Genomic DNA, 19,752 nt, shown 5'->3' on the forward strand with positions numbered 1-19,752 from the left:
CTTCTCTGGCCACGATCGCCCCGGGGCGAGGGACTGATGCCCTGGTTTGCACTGCGAGCACAAGGAAGCGGAGCGCTTCCCGTCTCCGGTTTGGCTGAGCAATTTAACTCAAAACTCTGGTACTGAGACATACTGGAACGGGTAAATTTGGTATTCTAAGGGTTGCTGGGGTCTTTTTTGGTCAATCCAAGCTAACATGATCTTTATTTTTCTGTTATTTCTGTTTCTATGTCAGTGAAGCCCAGCAGTTCTATACATTATTCACGCGGAGCTTCACAGCAGCAGCTTAGAACTGGCACCACCTGCCTAGAGGTGACCAACCCCCCACTCCCAACAGACATTAGCATTTGGTGGAGGTGAATTTATTCGGAAAATTAATTAGTACAGTTCCCTTCATACCGCCCCTCCCTTCCCACCCCACCCACCCACCCCCTGGTGAGGTTAAGCGCTTCAGCTGAACTCCTACAGTACGTGCTTCAGCACTGTCACCACCGCACCGCTGACGTGTAGCGGCCGTTCCAACAAATCAAGGACAAATTAAAAGAAAATACTGCCCAGCAAAAGCAACACGGCACCTGTGTTTGCGAGTATGAGCTACTGGAGACAACCTCAGGACAATTTATGTAAGGAAAAGCAGGGCAAATCCATCAGGAAGCCAGAAATGAGTCTTAAAGAGCTCAGGGGAGCGCCAAAGAGAATGACATCCTATTTCGTACAAGTTGAGTTTTCAGCCAAAAACCAGCTGCCTTGTTTGTTTTGGGGTTTTTTTTTCTTTTTTTTTCTTTACTTATGTCCATGATATATTTGACTGTTGAACTTTAACTGACCAGGTTAATGCTGAACTTTATTCCAATTAATGGCAATAAAGCTTTTTTTGTTTTAAAAAATTTGTTTTAGATAACTACATATTGCCCATTTTTTGGCAAGTGTATTTCTTAGAACTCATAAGATCTTCCCGTTTTAAGGCTAAACTAAGAAACGTTAAAAGCTTCTGTAAACATTGCCTCTTCCTCCCCATAGTTGCACAATTTGAAGTCCAACTACGATTTTTAAAATGAGGTAATTTTTGTGTACTCATATCTTAAAGAGTCCTTTTCGGGACTAGCTGAGAGGCGTGCCAATCTGAACGCTGATCCAATTGTAGTGGGAGAGCTTCCGCAGCAGGGTACACACCAGTTCCAGCAGCTGTACTTCAGTTAGTGATCTTCTCAATTTCATCCAAGTCGTCAGTATCCAATTTGTTTATCTTTTTGTCTGGGAAAGACGAGAACATAAGTCAGATTTCGTAACATAGCACAGAGAAGGAAAAGCTGCTTTCTTTAGCTGTCTTGAGGAGTTCGGGTTTATCCATGAAATATTCAGTCAGGTTTTAAAACTACAACATAAAACTTTTTGATTTTATTAACGGCCCATCAGGGTACTCAAATTTTACCCATCTCTGGAACATCCATTTTAAGGACTATCCAGGTGGCCAGCAAACAGACAACTTGACTTATTTCTGCTCCTATCTTACGTAGCAGTTCACGATCCTCAGGGACATCACACAGAACACACGCGATGTGCCTTCCTGCGGCCAGTTTAAGGCTCCATAAATCCCTGCTCAGCACCCAGCTAGTCAAAATTCTGCAGAAATAACATCTGACTTCAGAGAAAGAAGAAAGCCTGAGGGTACGTACTGAAATGTTCCTGGATTCTGTTGAGAATATTCATGCTGTGCTTGCTGTCCACCATGTTAATAGCCAGTCCTCGCTTGCCAAAGCGACCTGTGCGTCCGATCCGGTGCAGATAAGTCTCGTTATCTGGATTTCCATCCTTATCCACAGGAAGGTCAAAATTGATAACAACAGAGACCTGCTCTACATCGATCCCTGAGAAAAAGAAAGCAGGAGATTACACAACTACATTCAAACCACTTTACAGCAGGAACAGCCTCCTCTGGCCTCGCCTGCGTGCAGTTTGGTCACCATATCTATGTCGCCAACAGCAGAATTTCCAACAGCTTTCCAAGAGCTGCCGCACGGCTGCCTCCGCGTTGTGCGCAGAGTTAAAAGCCAGTCTCAAACTCTGAAATGGATCTTTCCCACAACGTCCTTGCGGGGTACTTGGAAAGAAAAACTATCTAGCTGTTACACCAGAGAATCCCACTGAAACAGCTAATGAAAAACCAGTAGGAGATGCTTTAACCAGCACTTAGGTATTTTGGAAACTCCTCTCCAAAGCTGCAAAGGCCTCTTGTTTTTTCCCCAAGTACTATGTTGTCTTAACTGTTCTAGGATGTCAAATTGCAACACAAATTCCTACTGGAGTTCACTACTTTTCAGATTTCCGTATTTCGGCACATGTTTATTTTAAACGCTGAGGGTCAGCAGTACAAGCCAGGCTTGGTGCCAGAAGCACAAAATTCTCACAGGATGGACTTTTTCACCTCAAGCTGCAGGACGCCTACAAGGAATGGGGTGTTTGCCCACAGCCATCTCTGCACGCACAGACATGGTCAGCAGCCCAGAAGTCCAAAAATTACTTTAAGGACTCTGATTTGTCCAGACTGGCACACTTGAGGATGCAAATTCTTTTTGCAAGCTGTCCAGCAGTATGTTGGACAACACAAGAAGGACATGGAGCTGCTGGAGAGGGTCCAGAGGAGGCCATGGAGATGATCCGAGGGCTGGAGCACCTCTGCTATGGAGACAGGCTGAGAGAGTTGGGGCTGTTCAGCCTGGAGAAGAGAAGGCTCCGGGGTGATCTTATAGCAGCCTTCCTGTACTTAAAGGGGGCCTACAGGAAAGCTGGAGAGGGACTTTTTACAAGGATGTGTAGTGACAGGATAAGGGGCAATGGATTTAAACTGAAAGAGGGGAGATTTAAATTAGATATAAGGAAGAAATTCTTCCCTCTGAGGGTGGTGAGGCACTGGACCAGGTTGCCCAGAGAAGCTGTGGCTGCCCCATCCCTGGAAGTGTTCAAGGCCAGGCTGGATGAGGCTTTGGGCAACCTGCTGTAGTGGAGGGTGTCCCTGTCCATGGCAGGGGGGCTGGAACTAGACGATCTTTGAGGTCCCTTCCAACCCAAGCCATTCCAGGATTCTATGATTCTATGTTATCTTAGGAACCGCCGCTTCTGCCCCTCCCTGTCCCAGCTCTGCCATGCCCTACCTCTGGCACAGACGTTTGTGGTCACCAGCACCTTTTCTTTGCCCTCTCGGAAACGCTCTATCACCGCGGCTCTCTGTTCCACCATCATTTCCCCACTGAGCAATGCCACCTGATGGCCTTCCTTGGAGAGCTCCGCTGCCAGCCAGCCGGCCGTCTTCCGAGTCTGAAACACAAAGCCAAGCCTGTCTTCGGGTGGAAGTTTTAACTCTGTAAAGCAGGAACAAACCTCTCTGGGGCAGACTGGAAGCTCTGCGGCTGCTCAGTTTTAATATCTAAAAAGAAAACAGCTCCTGAGCGCTGTGCCCACCCCATTACAAACTGTGCTCCCAGCTCTCGTACCAGAAAGAGGAAAACGTGCGTCTGCCACCACAGGAACCCTTTTTTTTTTTTTTTTTTTAAGAAAAGCAGTTTTTTCCTTTGTGCTCTTGCTTCTCAGCTTTCACTCTATGAGGGAGACTTGCATTACACCCGTACGCTAAAAACTCACAAGCAGTATCAAGTAAACCAAACTACTCAGCGTGGACAACGGCACGGTTAGAGCCGCGCGTAGTTGTGGAATCTCTACGCAGTCTTGAATTAAACAGTTTCCGATCACAACAGCTTTTTGAGCTCCGATCGTGTCTGATATTATTACATCTCGAGACAGCCTAAAAGCACACTGCTGCAGCAGTCTCCAAATACAGGTTTTATCCTGTCTGAGCTCGCTCTGCAAGGCTGTTCTGGTGCTGTCAGCACTGTTTTTTTCCTAAGAGTTATTACAGTGGCTTCCAGGGGGAAAAAAAAAACAAAGTCTCAGTATGATGCACAGGGAGACCCCAGAGGTATATCACCAATTACCTGAGGGAAATGGAGTCCCAGGAAAAGCTACGTATGAAACTTCCCCATCCCTCATTCTGCTCTATTTTCATCTATTTTCCAACCTTTTTTTTTTTTTTTTCCCCACCCAGTAGTTCCGAGTAACACTTTGTTTTGGAAAACTGTGCATTACTCTGATCTCCGCTTCAGAGGACTTCAAGAATAAAAACGACCGTTGTGCTCTCCTGGATGGACAAACCCAGAGAAACAAACCAGCTAGTGCTATCATGATTTCTCTCAAAGAGGGAGCCGGAAAAGCCACAGAAAAGGGCAACTCATGTTCTCAGTTCTTCCTGAAAAGCATGCCTAACAGACACTGAGGGGGTCATTGGGACTAACGTTCTCCAAGAGGACTCACGTGGCAGAAGATCATGGCCTGGGCAATGGTGATAGCGCCGTAGATATTACAGAGAGCCTGGAACTTCTCATCTCTGTTATTGCACAGCACATAATACTGCTTAATAGTGTCCAGCGTCTCCTCCTCTCGCTTCAGTTTGATAATGTTTGGGTCAGGAACAACTTTTTGAGCAAACTTCCACACAGAATCCTCGAAAGTGGCTGAAAACAGAAGCATCTGGCAGTCCCTGGGGAGCATTCTGCAAGACAGAGCAAAATGGGCAGGGTTCCCTGCAACACTGTCACCCCCCTGATATCCTAATGGGATTAATGCTACGGGCAAAGCAGAACAACCACCTCAGAACCAGTTATTTCAGTGGCTGGAAAGACTAATGCCAATCTTACCAACACCTAATTGTTCCCTCACGGAGCAGTGGCAACCAGACTTGCATTCTTAAAAATGAATAAACCCTGCTCCAGGGACAGGCTTTTTATTCTGTAAGAAAATGAAACTGCTTGTCATCCCCTGACTTCTGCCTCTATTAACCATCTGGATTAGAGCTAAATATATCATTTTAATCTTGTTGCTTTATGGGTGAAGACACCAGTCAAGAATCTAGCCCTCCTGTCCCTATGTTACAAAACAGAAAGAAACAAAAACCACCTCAGGCAACATACGCCAAGTCCTTACCTCTGAATGCGGATGCTCTGGTCCTGATGGCCCTGGGTTGCTATCATCACATCGGCCTCATCCAAGACGAACACTTTGATTTTCTTGGGATCTATGAATTTCAGTTTGGAACACCAGTCCAGCACGGTGCCGGGTGTGCCGATGACAATCTGCTCAGAGATCTTCTGACCTCTCTCCACTGCCAAGACAGAAAGGAAGGCTTTCACAAGATGGCTGGGCAGACAGGGAAATGCTCTGCCCTCTCTGAACGAGCCTATTTCACCATCTGACTGCTCTATCGTTCGTTCACTGTGTTGCACCTGAGGAACATCATTTTCTCATTTCCAGCCTGTCGGTAGCGTTTCACCTTACTCACATTTATTGCCTCGGACAGCATACGCGAGTTTCAGCTCCGGATAAAACTTCCCCATCTGTTCAATCACTTTTCCTGTTTGAAGTGCCAGCTCGTATGTTGGGGAAAGGCACAAACACTGGAGGGACAGAAAGGTAACGCGTTTGAGATGAGCAACATCCTGGGCAACACCATCACACTTGCTTTTAAAAAATCCTTATTATTGAAGTTTTCCTGAAGACAAACACACGAGCAGCTGAACAGTTTCTGAAAGCCCATCACATTCTGAAAGCGGGGGAAAGAGCTGATATGACACAGTCACGTAGCTACTGGCTTTGTGTCCAATTTTGCTCCTCAGGCTTGAGAGTGCAGATATTCTGCTAGGGGACATATACGGACAGTAGTGACAAGGAAGCTCACACCTACAGTTAGACTAAGAGATAAAGAATGATGTTTTTAAGGGAAGAATTCTAACCCTGGTAGCACTGCTCAACTATCTCAAAGAAATTGGGTTAAAAAAAGACCCTTTCTTGGCATTTCTGCTCCATTGTCACAGATATCTTCTCTTCCACCCTGAATTCCACTTACTTAACCCCCTTTAGCCTGCAATATTCCTTCGATTTAATTTCTCCCAGAACGGTATCGCCCCCGATTTAACTCCTCACAGAACAAAGGTATCCTGAGTGATGCAAGGGAGGGACTGACAGGAACAGGCTGTGAGAAAAATCTATGTCTTTTGCATTAAAGGTATTTTTACAGCAATGCTGTTACCAGAAACAGCATCACAGAGCTGGGTTCATCAAGCTATGAATTTACTATCAATGGCCTCAAGAGAAGCTCAGCCTCTTCAGCAGGTGGCACTGCACCACCGCCAAACCCCTGTCCCAGAAACAGTTGCATCCCAGAAACTTTACCTGTGGATACTTGTTCCCAGGTTCAACACGACTGAGCATGGCCAGGACGAAGGCAGCTGTCTTGCCAGTACCGGACTGGGACTGCGCGATCAAGTTCTGTGGGCTGCAGGACACACAGCAGACGTGCTCAATCAGACAAACCGTCCGGACAACGTATTCGCGGCATTGAGCGACAAAGAACACGCAGCCAGTGGCATTTCACTACCTTTTAGATTTCCCACTGCTCTGGACTGGTGCCTAACTGGACCAGCTACACTGCACGGGATAGAAGCTAGTTTCTTCCCTCTACCTAATTTCTCTTTCAGCACCTCTTGATTAGAGAGATTTGGAAAGAAAACGCAGCATCTCAACTGCTCCCACCCACCCAGGATTCCTGGAGCTCTGTTCCACAGCAGCTTTATTATTTCTCCCCTACACCGACCAGGGAAATCACACTGACCCCTGACACTGCAGCACAGGGCGTTCAGTACCAGCCCTACGAAAAGGACAAATTCAGAGCTGCTGTCACACAGTTTGTGACCACAGAAACATGGTGGCGTGGAAGCTCTTTCACCATGGCCCCGACAGCTCTCTCATCACCATCCTCCCCTCCAAAGCTCTGTAATAGTACACTAAATCCTTCAAATCCTTCCCATACTGGAAGGGAGTAGAAAGGATGTGTACGTACGGTTCAGCAAGCATCATGGGCAGGGCATTCTCTTGTATCTTAGATGGTCTGTTGAAGCCCATGGCATAGACTCCTTGCAGGAGCTGTGGTTTCCTGAAAGCAGAGGAGTTTTTATACCGTGACTTATTAAAGTACATTTGGTTTTCATTTGTGTACAAAAACATGAGGGAAAAAAAAACCTTGCAACCGGAGCGAGAGCTGCCTCGTTCTGTGTACCCACTATCATCACGTCAGGGAAGTGACGACGATCAGCGCCTGGAAGCTACAACAAGTGACAGCAGAAAGTCTGGAAAAGCAGCTTTGCAAAACCCCTCGATGTGATGAGCCAGCCTGCACGCCTGCCTTTCACAGCTACACGGAAAAGCATGTGGCACAGCTAGCACTGAGCTCCTTGTTCCAAAGCAGCTTCTCAGGCAATCCCGGGAATCCCAGAGCAGCAAGCATTAATCCTGTCCTTTAGCCCAATCCCTCCTCCTCAGCTGTGCCTAATCTTAGCACCAAAATTATCACTCCTTGAAGACTCAAATACGGGACAAAGTGACCCCAGTACAGAAGGAACAGACTGAAGTGTAACATCACGATATTATTGCAAGGACTTCAGTAAGTCACGATGGATCCTGTGACATGAACCGATATCTCAACACCACAGCGATCCCAGCTTGGCGCACAACACTGGTAAACAGCCGATGAGCTTAGCTCACCGTGACCACACGTGGTGATCTGTGCTCATAACTCAGCACTCAAACCAAAGCGTCTGGTGGCACTGCTAGTTGTCAAACACTCATCAAGGGATGAGCAAGCAAGGGAGCTTTCTAGTCTCAGCAGACACTTGTGTAGACCAGGAGATCCCAGAACAACCTGAAGTTCAGGTTATGGTGCTAGTGAACACTCAGCCGATGACCTCCAGGGGCTTCCTGAAGTGCTGTTAGCGGTGCTCAGAAGTAAGGGCTTTCTTTTCAACGCAGGTTACGGCTTTCCTGCCCACCATTTCCCACTGCTAAGAACCTCCAAGCACAACATGCTTTTCAAAAATCGTATCTTACTTTCAGCCGACAGCTGGAACAAAAGCTCTTTGAAAACGTAACCTTGCGCTGCTCAGAAGCAAGGGCGTACAAAGCTCAACTCTGCCACAGTTGCCAAGGATACACCAAGTCCTAACGAAATGAAGACTCAATTAGTATGGCTGCCCCCGTCATTAACTGACTTGGACTGTTTGGCTTTTGAAAGATGGGAATTAGTCTAACGGGCACTGCAGGGCCTCAGCCGTTTTTGTAGACGTTCAACCACTAACACAAACAAAGTCAAATGACATCCTGATGTTTCACGGTGAGAAGTCTCATTTGCAAACTCCATGGGGAAGTGGGAGACAAAGGGCAACAAACCCGAGATCATCAATATAACCGACAACCACCCCAACAGGACAGCCTCCTTAGCACGTTAAAAAATATATATACCTCTATCATGCCTTAAATACAGCTATCGCCGCTTGAAAGCTCCACTGGTAAAGGCATTCAACAGGAAGGGCCAGAAAATACTAACGCTAGTAGTCTCTCCATAAATCCAGTATTGCTGGCAGAGAAAAGATAAGCTTTTGCCTTGGTACTATTTACTGCTGCTGCTGGACCTTCCCAAATAACCCTCAGAGAACAGGAACAGGAGATGGTTGCGTTTGTTACTTCTGCCAATAAAACAAATCTCATGTTTTCCAAAACACTGCCATGCTGCTGGAACACCGGCTCCCAGCGTTCCTGCGTTTGCTGGAGAACTGGTGACGAAATAACGATGCCTCTGACACAGGAAAGGTCTCACTCTGGAATTCACATCACCCTGGTGACAATGGCCCTGGAAGGACATTCCTCCCTCCTCTCCTCACCTCATCCAGCTTAGCACACGTGAGCTCCACTGAGCATTTGAAGACCACGAACCATACGTTAAAATTCCGAAGAGCGTTGCTAGAGCTGGTTATGGAAAGCACCGCTGGCTCTACACAGACCAGGAATTAAAATGAGCTTGTTCCCCATGGAAGCCTTCACAAGGCACCAAGATAAAATAATTCTCCTTGCATTTAAATAACACAATAACTGATGTGCTAACTTATTAATGACAAATCTGCAGTAACTTGAAACAGAAACCCAGGCACTTCTAAGCGATATCTCCTACGCAGACAGGGAATCTATCGGGAGACAAGAGGAGGCTCCCACTATCCGATGGGCTCCAAACTCACATCTGCTCTTGCAGTCTCACCAAAAGTGAGTCAATGCTGCTCTCCCTGAGTTCAAGAACGAAGCTTCCTACAGCTGAGTGGGCCACACAACACTGAAAAATACAGTCCTAAGGGACCCTGTTTATTATTTCTGTTCCCAGGTTTTTAACAGCTCAACACGGAGAAGTCTTTGGCTCATCCCAGCATGACCCTTCTGGCAGCGCTGAACCGAGGGGCACTTACAGTCGCAGCTCCTCGAAAGACCTCACGGAGTAGAGAGGCGATGTGGGATCCCTCTGCAGCACCTCCACCTGATTCGTCGTGTCAACCAAGTTACTGCGAATTAGCTTGTTCAACAAGGACTGGGCAGCTCTGTCCTCTGGTGCAAAAGGAGGTGGGAAAAAAAGAATAAATAAACAGCAAGCGGTTTCAGGTGTTGCTCCAACTGAAACGCCACGTTACTGAGCCAGTTTAAATGGACAAGATGCATCCAAATACTGAAATTCTCTGTTACAGAGCAATGACATAAAATAGCCCAAACTTCCTGAATGAGACATCTATCAAAATATCCCAGAGATTCACATTTGATATCCAGGAAGACAAACCAAAGCCAGCACTGTTTTAAGGGGGACCTAAACAGACACAGAACTCATGCTTATTTAAGATATCATAGCTTAGAATCCAACTAAGGTGGGACAGGATTAAAAGCCTTGCCATTATCTGACACCTGGGCAGACACCTTTTAGCTGTTCTTTCTTTTCTTTTTAAGGAAAGTTTGAGGACAAATGGTACCTTGAAAGATTCCAGGGCTGAAATGCAGCAAGGGCTTACTTACTCTCCGTCAGCGAGCTCAAAACGGAAGGTTAAACTGCTGCACTTTGGGGTTTCGCTAATAAATCTGTTTCTAAAGCAAGTTTCTCTTAAGTCACCTTCTGAAGGATTTCAAGCCATTACCCACCTCTTAACAGCCATTTCGTAATGCAACATGTTGGTTGCTACAGCAATTCCAGCTCCAGGTTATCCAACTGCTCCTGTATCCAGTCCTGCCTTTGAGGATACTGCTATCCCCTTATTTCTCTCCACTCTAATCCAGGAGTCTCCCAAGTTATTACAGGACCCAGTGGCTTTAAAAGTATTATGGAGGAAGGACATGTCTTACAATTAAGTCCTTGGGGCAGGATACAAGATCATCCATCCTGGGACATAAGGCAGACTTACTTTAAGTATGTAAGAAATTAATTTCTTTTCAACATTCCTTGCGAAAGCTTTTTTCCAGAAGGCACTTACCCTTCTCCTCATCCTCCGTCTTCTCTATGTTGTCGTCTGCCTTGACAACAGCACCTAAATTAAAACAGACAGTTTTTGGGGCAGACGTGAGGTCAGGCAGCCCACACCTGCAGCGTTTTAGCTTTTGAATATTGCAGGAAAAGCTACAGAACAGCCCGTTTTCCTGATGAGAACAGCCCTGCTCTATCAGTGCGCAGAAGAAACCCAAATTACGGCTTGCTCCGTGCGGCCAAATTGATCAACCATACTAACAGATTTTGCCCACGCAGCTCCTTGAACACAGCAAAACATGATTTAAAAAAAAGTCAGCCTAGCAGAACAAGTACGCGAGCCAGATGTTTAGTCTACGCTGCTGTTTAATCTTAACTTTATGTTTTAATTTTCTGGAATTGCTTGACTAATCGGGAGTTTACTTTGCCAGCAGCGCTCCAAACCCAACAGCAAAACATTACGCCCTTTCTAAGACCACTCGAGCTGCCACAACTCACCATTGGCATCTGGTTTGGTTTTTTCCTCCTTCAGGTGCAAACTGCTCAACTACAAGCGAGGACAAACACAAAATCAGAGTCACGCAAAGGCTGCCGCACCTACGTTTTACTACTGGCCAGGAAAACCCGCGCGTTCCTTGAGGCTTCCAGATTTACCACCTGCCGAAATTACTGCACGGTAAAACCCAGGCTCGAAGGCGAAACGAGACGAAGCCAGCGCGATGAACTCCATTCCCAGAGTTTCAAAACAAACATCGCTTTTTCGAAGCTGTAACGACGCGGACAAGGGGTTTGTTTTCTCTCCCTGCATTTCCGCTCTCTAACACCTTTGCTGACCGAAAATGGGAGAAAATTTACATTCCAGGACGGAAATTCGAGCCAAGGGCTGTCCTGGCTGACAGCAGCTGCCCCAGGACGGGTCCCTCTCCCCAAGGATTTGTTTTACCACCAGGAATGTGATGGGGAGAAAAGCCCTGAGGTCTTCTAGCACAGCCAGGGGCTGAGTTAGTGCTCTCCACGCCAAAGCACAGCTCTGGAGCGGCTCAGAAAAATAAGAAACGCAACACATCAAACAAATTTAGCTCTCGTCACAAAAAAAACGAGCGGGAAAGGGCTTTGTTCGGCGCGGGACGAGGGGCGCAGGCTCGGGGCCCCTCCGCAGCAGTACCGCGGGGCGAGGGGAAGGACAGCGGCCTCCCGCCCCTCGGATACGCAAAAAACGACAGAAAAAAAAAGGAAATTAATTTAAAAATTAGGGTTTTTAAAGGTTTTAAAGAAAAGGGTTGTTTTTTTTTTTTTGCTCGTAAAGGAAGACCCCAGCCCAGGGGCACCCTGAGGCGGTACTACCGGCAGAGCCCGCCGCGAAGGGGGAGGGCAGGGGCCTCCCTCACCCCTTTTGGTGCGCCAGAACAGAAAATGGGGAGAAAAGGGGTTTCCGCCGCTCGCTGTTTTCTGGTAGGGGGAGGAGGAGGAGGAGGAGGAGGCGGCGGCGGCGCAGCCCCGGAGCCCCGCGCCGCTGCCAAGAGCCCGCCGGCTGCCCCCCGGCTCCCCCCGGCTCCCGCTCACCGACTCGGCCGCCGCCTCCTGCTCGTCCACGGCCAGGGCCCACGAGTCGGTGGCCATGGCCGGGCGCGCCGCGAGCAGCCGCAATGGCGCCGGGCGCAGGAAAGGCGCCTGCGCCGCCCGCCCCTCCGCCGCCCCCGCGGCCCGGCCCGCCGCAACCGCGGCGCGGCGGCGGCGTTCCGGGAGCGGCGCGTTCCGGCCCCCCGGCCGGGGCTGATAGTGAAAGGGGCACGGAAATGGGGGGGAGTTGTGCGCCAGCCTGGGCTGTGCTGGGGGGCACTGGGGGGCGGGCCGGGCCTTGTGTGGGGTCTGACCCCCTGTATGGTGTGGGGCTGGAGTCAGGGCTGTATGGTGTGGGGCTGGGGGTCAGCTCCCTGTATGGTGTGGGGCCGGGGGTCAGCTCCCTGTATAGTGTGGGCCTGGGGGTCAGCCCCTGTATGGTGTGGGGCTGGGGGTCAGGGCTGTGTGATGTGAGGCTGGGGGTCAGCCCCTGTATGGTGTGGGGCTGGGGGTCAGGGCTGTATGGTGTGGGGCTGGGGGTCAGCCCCTGTATGGTGTGGGGCTGGGGGTCAGGGCAGCCTTGCTGCCTGCTGTGGGGCCTGACCCACTCCTGTGGTGCAGGAGTGGGGTTTGGCTTTCCCGTGCAATGGAGTCCCTTTGGGAGCAGAGGCTCGGGGGACGTCACACCGGGGCTGTGACATTTGTGAGGGAACTGCAGCTCTGTCTGTCTCTGAAGCAGAGATGTGGGTGAAAAACGACATTGTAGAATGAGTCACGGGGGTGTAGAAGTGGCAGGAACATGGAAAAGTCGTTCTGTGTCCTGTCTCTCGCTGTACAGCAGGAGCTGGCTTAGACCTGATATCAAACCTGTGTTTTAAAGTTCCTGGAATAAAGATGAGAAAAAAGGAAAGTAGAAAGGCAAGAAGTGTGGGAAGAGCCTGCGGGATTTCCTTGCTGAGCTGCTGTTCGCGGTGCAGTGTTTGTGCTTCTTTGAACCTTGCATGGAAGGAGTGGCCCTCAAGGAGGGTCTTAATTTGTATTTTTGTTATATGCAGCAGGACTAGTAACATGGCCAAGCCTGTAGGCATCAGCCAGAAGTTCCCATGATGACGTTTGCTTCCTTGTCTGGATCTTCACTCTCCCTTTTAATGAAGACACAGAGCCACTTCGTTTGCTCCCACAGCCTGAAACTTTCCATCGGAGCTGTTATTTCTTTCCGTGCTTGAGAAATCTTGCCCACACCTCATGCGACTTGGCTGATGTTGGTGCATTAGCCCAGGCAGGACCCGGCCCTTCACTATTGCTCTTCAAATGTCCCTCTGTGATTTGATTTTTGTTTTGGTTTGTTTTTTTTTTCCTTCAAACTAAAACCTGTCGTTACCGAGTATTGTGGTCTGATGCTTTCCTCCTGTCCATCTAATTCCTCTTCAGAGGCCAGAGCCCCGTGTCCCTCTGCACGTCAGGATCCCCCCTGCAGCCCCGCACATGTGGACTTTGGGGTCTGACAGTTTTATTCGTAGAGGTGACATCATGGCTTTTTTCCATAGCAACTCATCACAGCACCCAGGAGGATGCTGAATGCACAGGGATTTTCAATGGGAACAGAGCAGGCAGCCAAAAGCAAGTCTGAGACGTTAATTAATTAATTAGGATAGGAATAAAAAGGAACGTAGTAAGTCCCAGAGGCCGATGGGCACTTTGGCTGCGGAAAGAAGGAGGTGCTCCTGCTTCCCAGTGTAGCGTTAACGCAGTAGCCCTGCGTTATCCCTTTTTATCATCACCATCTACCAACAGGGTGATTTACAGTTTCTTCCAGAGCATTCCAGGATGAGGAAGACTACATTTACGTAGAGAGCAGTGGAGATAATGAGAAGTGCTCATTGCTCTCCATCTAGCAGGAGATTTGGGTTAGGGTTTGGTGAGTTTTTCTGTTCTTTTTTTCTTTTTTTTTTCATGCCCAAACCTCCCAGCCTGTCGACACGGGCTGCGTTTGGAGCGTGCAAACACGAGAGCGCTGCACTTGCATGCTTGTGTGACGTTGGAGCATGAGCAAACTGAATCACGAGCAGGCCAGAAGCCGGGAAAGCCTGCCCTGTGCTTGGCCACTGCCTCGCTGGATGCCCCGGAGCTGGTCCCATAACTCACCTGGGCTGGTCCCAGACATGAAACAGGACTGGAAATACTCCTCTGCGGTGCCTTGATGTTTCGAGCTGCTGCCTGCCACCAGCTGTTATCTCTCCCTGAGTAGGTAAGCCACGAGCAAAGAGATGGGACTTCTGGTGGAGTCAAGTTCTATTTTTAGCTTGTGCTCCCCCAAATTTTGTCTCATTCATGCCCCTGCTGCAGCCCATCTGATTTCTCAGCTCCTGCTCCCTGGGAGGAGGTGGACCTTATTGACGGTGGGGTTTCCTAGACATGGCTGATCTAAAGAGGATGAGGAGGAACGCACGTTGGCCGAAGGCCCCGTGAGGTGCTTTGGGATGGGGCAGCACTTTCAAACATGTTGGTGCCTTCAGCGCTAAATATTAATTCCCCCTAAAACAACTCTGTTTCTGTTCTGCCAAGGTCTCACATCTGCCTCAGCCTCCATGTCGGATGCTGCTCTGTTTTATAAATAAACATGCCGCAGCTACCAGATTTGTTGGTATGAATCCCAGGATTTTTCCTGACATATGTTATTTTCTTCATAGGAGCCAAAAGCCATAGTAAGCAAATATTTTAACAGGCGCGAGAAACATGGGACGTGGGCTTCTCCGTGGCTGACTTATGTGTCTAGCAAGAACCATAAATTCTCAAGCTTCGGGGCTTAACTCAGCCTCTGGGAGTTGGGCTTAGGGAAAAAACTCTCCATTAGGTGTTTGCTTGCAGAGTTTCTTGTCATTTCCCCTAAAGCACATCCTTTTTGGGGAAGAAAATATGGTTCATTAGGGACACCACAATCACCTCAGTCCTCCTGCAGCATGGATGTATACTTAGAGAAGAGGAGGAGAAAGAAGATGCTCTGGGTTCATCTGAACGCTCATGGAAGGGGACACGAGAGGGTTATAGGGAAGAGATGTTTTAGCACAGAGCCCGGTGGGTGCGTTTAGGGGCTCGGTCTGCCGACGGTGGTGGATTTATCGCCAGGGACGGGTCTGTGGTGGGATGCTCAAACCGGACAGATTTGCAGGCGGATCCACATCTCTGCGTAGGATGAGATGGGGGGGAGAACCTCTGTCCTTCTGCAGATCACCGCTGCGTCAGAGAGCTTCTCCTCTCCAGGGAGAAGGTGATATTTTCCATGCTAGCGAGCTACCTGGCACCATCAGCGCTGTTATCACCGAATTTAGGTAGCAGCGAGGAGGAGCTCTGGCCCAGGCTCAGTGTCCAGCTCCACTTTGGGACATTGGCCAAATCAGTGCCCTTCCTGCTGCCTCAGTTTCCCCTTTCATCTATAAGTCATTTTTCCTGCGTTTAAGTGTAGGCTGCTCAGGGCAGGGACTGGATCCCGCACAAGCACATCCTTCCGTTACAGGCTCGGTGCCCTTTGCCTGCGAGGAGGGTCCCCTTTAGACCTCCTGTGTGCCCCACGGCCGGGGGGCTGCCTGGTGAGGGGCTTTGGGATGTGCCTGGGGAGGAAAGGGTGGATGAACAAAGACAACAGCAAGCAGGAAAGAGAGGAGATCTGGCCTAGGGCTGCAGAAGACCCGATTTTGGGGGGCTATGGGATGCTTTTCTTGTTTCAAATGAGCAAGGGGAGGACAGAAGTGAAAGGCGATGGGAGAAAGCGGGGGGGGGAGTCCCCTCCCAGCAGCTGCTGTGGAAAATCTCCCCCTAGGGAGGCAAGTTGCAGTGGTTGTTAAGAGGAGTTCGGATGCTGGCTGGCACGTCCCTTTCTCTGCCAACTTGCCCATCTCAAGGGCATCTCCTCTGCCTCGGGTGGGCTTCAGCCCTTTCCCCTGCAGCCCCCCGGAGCAGGAGGGGAGGAGGCGTGGAGAAGGCAGCGGTGTGTGTACAGGGCGATTGTCATGGTTACCTCCCTGACAAAACAAATGGCTCCACTTAATGATGGTCACCCAAACAGCTCCGGCAAGTGTGCGTTCATCAGCTGGCTGCCAGTGGGAAGCTGGATGCTCGCTCCGGGAAGCGAGAAATCCTCCCTGGTTCCCGGGCAGAGCTTTGGAACGGGGGCACATGTTGCTGTTGGCGGTTAGGTAAGCCCCCTTCCCCATCCCAGACCCCCACGGACCACCCAGTGGCACTGGCAGCCCCAGCATCGCTGCTGGCTGGAGAGGGCCCAGGGGAGGGTCTGGGGGGGGGAGAATGCCACAGGTTGCTGAGATGGCTCTTGTGCAGCGCTCCCCCCACCCCAAGCCCTGGCGCTTGCTCTCTCTCCCTCTCTCCCTCCCTTTTCCTCTCTCTCCTTATCTCCGTCTCTCCGTGTCTTTCAGAGACAAAAGCAGTCTGAAGCCGTTCCTGCCGCCTTCGGGATTTCTTCTGCCCTTCCTGCCCCCCGAACCCAGCTGTGGGCAGTCACAGGGGCCGGCAGGAGTGGGTGAAGTTGCTCCAATCCCCCCATCCCCTTCCTCCTCCTCCTTCTCTTCCTCCTCTCTCTTCTTCCAGGAAAGGTAAGAAAAGCAGTGGCTACTCTCCAGTTGCTCCTGCACCTTTTTAGCAGGCTGGGCTGTGTGTGCTCCGCAGGGGGGTGAGTGTGTGTGTGAGTGTGTGTGTGTGTGTGCGGGCTGTTCCTTCCCAAGGCTGTGCACAATCTCAGCACAAAGCCACTCTGTGAAGCGATCCCTGTCATAATATTTCTGCAGGCACAAGCCCACACTTTGCAAGCTGCTGCTTCCCTGCCTTGCCTTTTCCCAGCTGGATGGTGAGCCCCTGAGCATCCCTCCCCTCCCCAAAAATTGTACAGACATTAATAGTGACTGTCTTCCTCTCCCTGCAGGGAAAGCAGAGGAGGCTGGATGCGGGGGGACGATGCTGGGGGTGACGGGCTTTTGCTCTCCTGGGCAGCCAGGTGGGATATCCCAGCTGTGGACACACTGGTTTGGGAGAAAGCAGGACTGACCCGGGCAGAGTGAGGGGGGATTCTGATTCCCCTGGTAAGGGTTGAAGCATCTGGCTTGCATTTGCCGCGCTTGGCTGGGGCAGGAGTGGATGGAGAAGGGCTGTGCTGCTCCTGGGGGCCTGGCATCCTTGGCTCCGGATGCATCCCACGCACGGGGCTGGCTGCCTGGAGGTTTTAGCGCAGCCGAAGATCTCTGGGCTGAGCCAGAGAGGGAGATTTTAGCCCAGACACCCTTTGACTGTACTAAAACCTCCCTCTCTGGCTCAGCCCAGAGATCTTCCAAGCATTGGCGCAGCAGCGAGCCTGGTGAGGCAGGGGTTAACCAAGCCCCGTATCAGAAATGCTCTCTGCACAGGGACGTGATTGATGGCTCTAGGAACCAGCCTTGGGACATGAATCATGGTCCTTGAAACCCAGCTCTGGGGCGAGACCGATGGCCCGAGAGACGTGCCGGGTGTCCCCAAAATCTGGCTTTGTTGGGGCTGTCAGTCACTTGGCACCCAGGAACGGGGACCCCGGCTGCATTCGCTGGGTGCCCCCCTCGGCAGGGTGCTGGCAGGGGCAGCGTGCTCCCCCCGCCTCCCCCCAGTATCCATATCCGAGGCCTCAGAGTGCCCCTTGGGGTTGAGCGGTCCGGCTCCCAAAGGGATGGATGCCTCTGGCCAGAAATCTTTGTCACCTCTTTGGCAGCGGGGTACCACGTTGTCACCCCGCAGCGGACGTGCGGCGGCTCTGGGGTGAAAGGCAGAGGCTGTTTTGCTGTTTTTCCCAGCAGACAGGATACCCTGCGCTTGCATTTTGAGGTGAGGAGGGGCTGGAGACGGGAGAATGGCTCCCGTAGCTTTTCACGAGAGGTTCCCACAGGTCTGCTGTGGTGGAGACGCGTTTCTGCCAGGAGATGCTGCCATCAACCAGCAAAGCCTCCCCTCCCTGCCCTGTGCAGGGGCTCGGACAGGAGGGTGCTACGTGCCCCATTTCGGACACCGTTTGCTCCTATTGCTTCCTAGAAATGTTTCAGGGAATTGATCCCAGTCCCCTGGTGAGGTTTGAGCCTCGTGCTTTGGGGGAGAGCAGCTGGAGGGATGCTCCATGTCTTAGGCGTGACCTGCAGCTGACGTGGGTCAGGTAGGCAAAGTCAGGGGTCCCCTGGCAGCGTGCCCACGGCTGCTCCCCGAGCCGTGCTGCCCCTCCGAAGCCAGGGAAAATGCCGAAGGGTGGCTATCCTTGAGAACCCCAAAAGTTTGGGAAGCGCAGGGCTTTTCCCATCTCGATTTTGTGAACAGGTAGGAGTTTGCTTCCCCATGGTGGTGGTCCTCCGGAGATGCTAACGAAGGGTTGTGGTGCTCCATCCTGTACATCTGAACATCTCCACAAGGCTGGCTGTAATCATCCCGATAAGCCACTGGATGTCAGTGTTGATTGATACAGGTGAAGCGGAAGGAATATTTTACCCAGCTGCAGAAAAACAGTCATCCGCTGAGCAGTGTGGACATGACCCAGGTCTGGCTCAGACCTGGAGGTGAAATTTCCAAGGGAACCCATGTGAGGCTGGTAGGAGGTTACAGCAGGGCGGTGCAGGGGTTCAGCAGCCCAAAAAATGCCTCCGTCGCAACGTGTGGCACCAGGGCTGGGCTTCACGCGGCTCCGTTCGTGTCTTGGGGGGCAAAAGCAGCTGGGACTGCGTCTGGACGTCTGCCTTTCGCACACTGTGCCAAGTGGGGATGTCCCACAGGCAGCTCGTGGTTTTATCCCGGCTGCCAAGTGCTGGTTTGGGTCTTAATGGCCCGTTCTCAGCTGTGGGTCCCAGGGACGCTGTGGTGGTGGCACTGCTGGGACCCCAGCCTCTTTTTGGCAGCTGTGCAGAATCCAGGCTGCGTGCTCACGTGCTCATGGCTGCGGCAGTCATGGTTTGCTTTTTTCTTTCATTTGATGTGTGAAAATACACCTTGGAAGAGCAGAAGAGCGTTATTCTGCCTCTATCTTTATTACACGTTCTCAAAAGCCAGATTTTTTGAGGGCACATCAGTGTGCAGAGATGCAGCCAGGCACCTGGGCAGCTCTGAGCAGCTCTCCAGGCACTTAAACACCCTTTCCAACCCAGTCCTTTAAAATCCAGCCCCAAGCCTCACCCGGGTGTTGGGTCAGGCGCTTGCAGGCAGGTGGAGTGTCTGGTGCGAGCTCTGGGCGAGCGATTCCCCGTGTCGCAGTGCCGTCTGCGCTCCGAAGCAAAGCCCTGCGCACTCCGCGCGTCACGGGGACGTCGGTGTGGCATCAGTGCCCTCTCCGTAAATCACACACGGAAATCGGCTGGGGGGTATAGCCTGGAGCGGGGGGGAGCACGTTACCAGCATCGCTCCCTCCTCTGTGGCCGTGAAGAAAGGCAAATTGTCAAGGAAAGAGCGTTTACAGTTTACAAAACAAGGGGAAAAAAAAGAAAAATATGGTAGTGTGCCAGTGTGCCAGGTCCTGAGCGTGGCTGGCCAAGGGACAATTTCTGTTCCCAGCCCCGAGCTGCTCCCCGACCAATGGGATTACGGGTGTGGGGTGTTTTTGGTGGTGCACCAGGCTGGCTGCAGGTATTCACCGGTGGCTTCTCCTCCCGGGATGCCAAATGCAGCATGAGGCCGTGGGTCGTGAGGGGTATGTTTGATGGTGGTAAGGGGACACGCCGAGGACAGGGTGGATGCAGGGATGCCCTGTGTGGCACCAC

At 50.9% G+C, this 19,752-nt stretch overlaps 1 protein-coding gene across 4 annotated transcripts; it reads right to left on the minus strand.

Moving 5' to 3' along the window:
* Positions 1–436: 436 nt before the first annotated feature.
* Positions 437–12,058, minus strand: LOC104374304 (ATP-dependent RNA helicase DDX19A). Of its 4 annotated transcripts, none has more exons than XM_086625764.1 (12): positions 11,990–12,058; positions 10,925–10,973; positions 10,437–10,490; positions 9,393–9,528; positions 6,947–7,039; positions 6,280–6,382; positions 5,390–5,504; positions 5,035–5,212; positions 4,366–4,603; positions 3,153–3,315; positions 1,677–1,868; positions 437–1,254 (listed from the first exon to the last, which is right to left on the minus strand). In XM_086625764.1, the coding sequence occupies exons 1-12, from the start codon at positions 12,044–12,046 to the stop codon at positions 1,193–1,195; spliced, it is 1,440 nt and encodes a 479-aa protein (XP_086481890.1). In that variant the 5' UTR covers positions 12,047–12,058; the 3' UTR covers positions 437–1,192. The 4 variants fall into 4 exon arrangements, with proteins under 4 accessions (XP_086481890.1, XP_086481893.1, XP_086481891.1 ...); XM_086625767.1 differs by having other exon boundaries at positions 5,035–5,233; XM_086625765.1 differs by lacking the exon at positions 6,947–7,039.
* Between the last annotated feature and the right edge of the window lie 7,694 nt (positions 12,059–19,752).

The sequence above is a fragment of the Tauraco erythrolophus genome, chromosome 23, assembly GCF_009769465.1.
Source record: "Tauraco erythrolophus isolate bTauEry1 chromosome 23, bTauEry1.pri, whole genome shotgun sequence".
NCBI lineage: Eukaryota > Metazoa > Chordata > Aves > Musophagiformes > Musophagidae > Tauraco > Tauraco erythrolophus.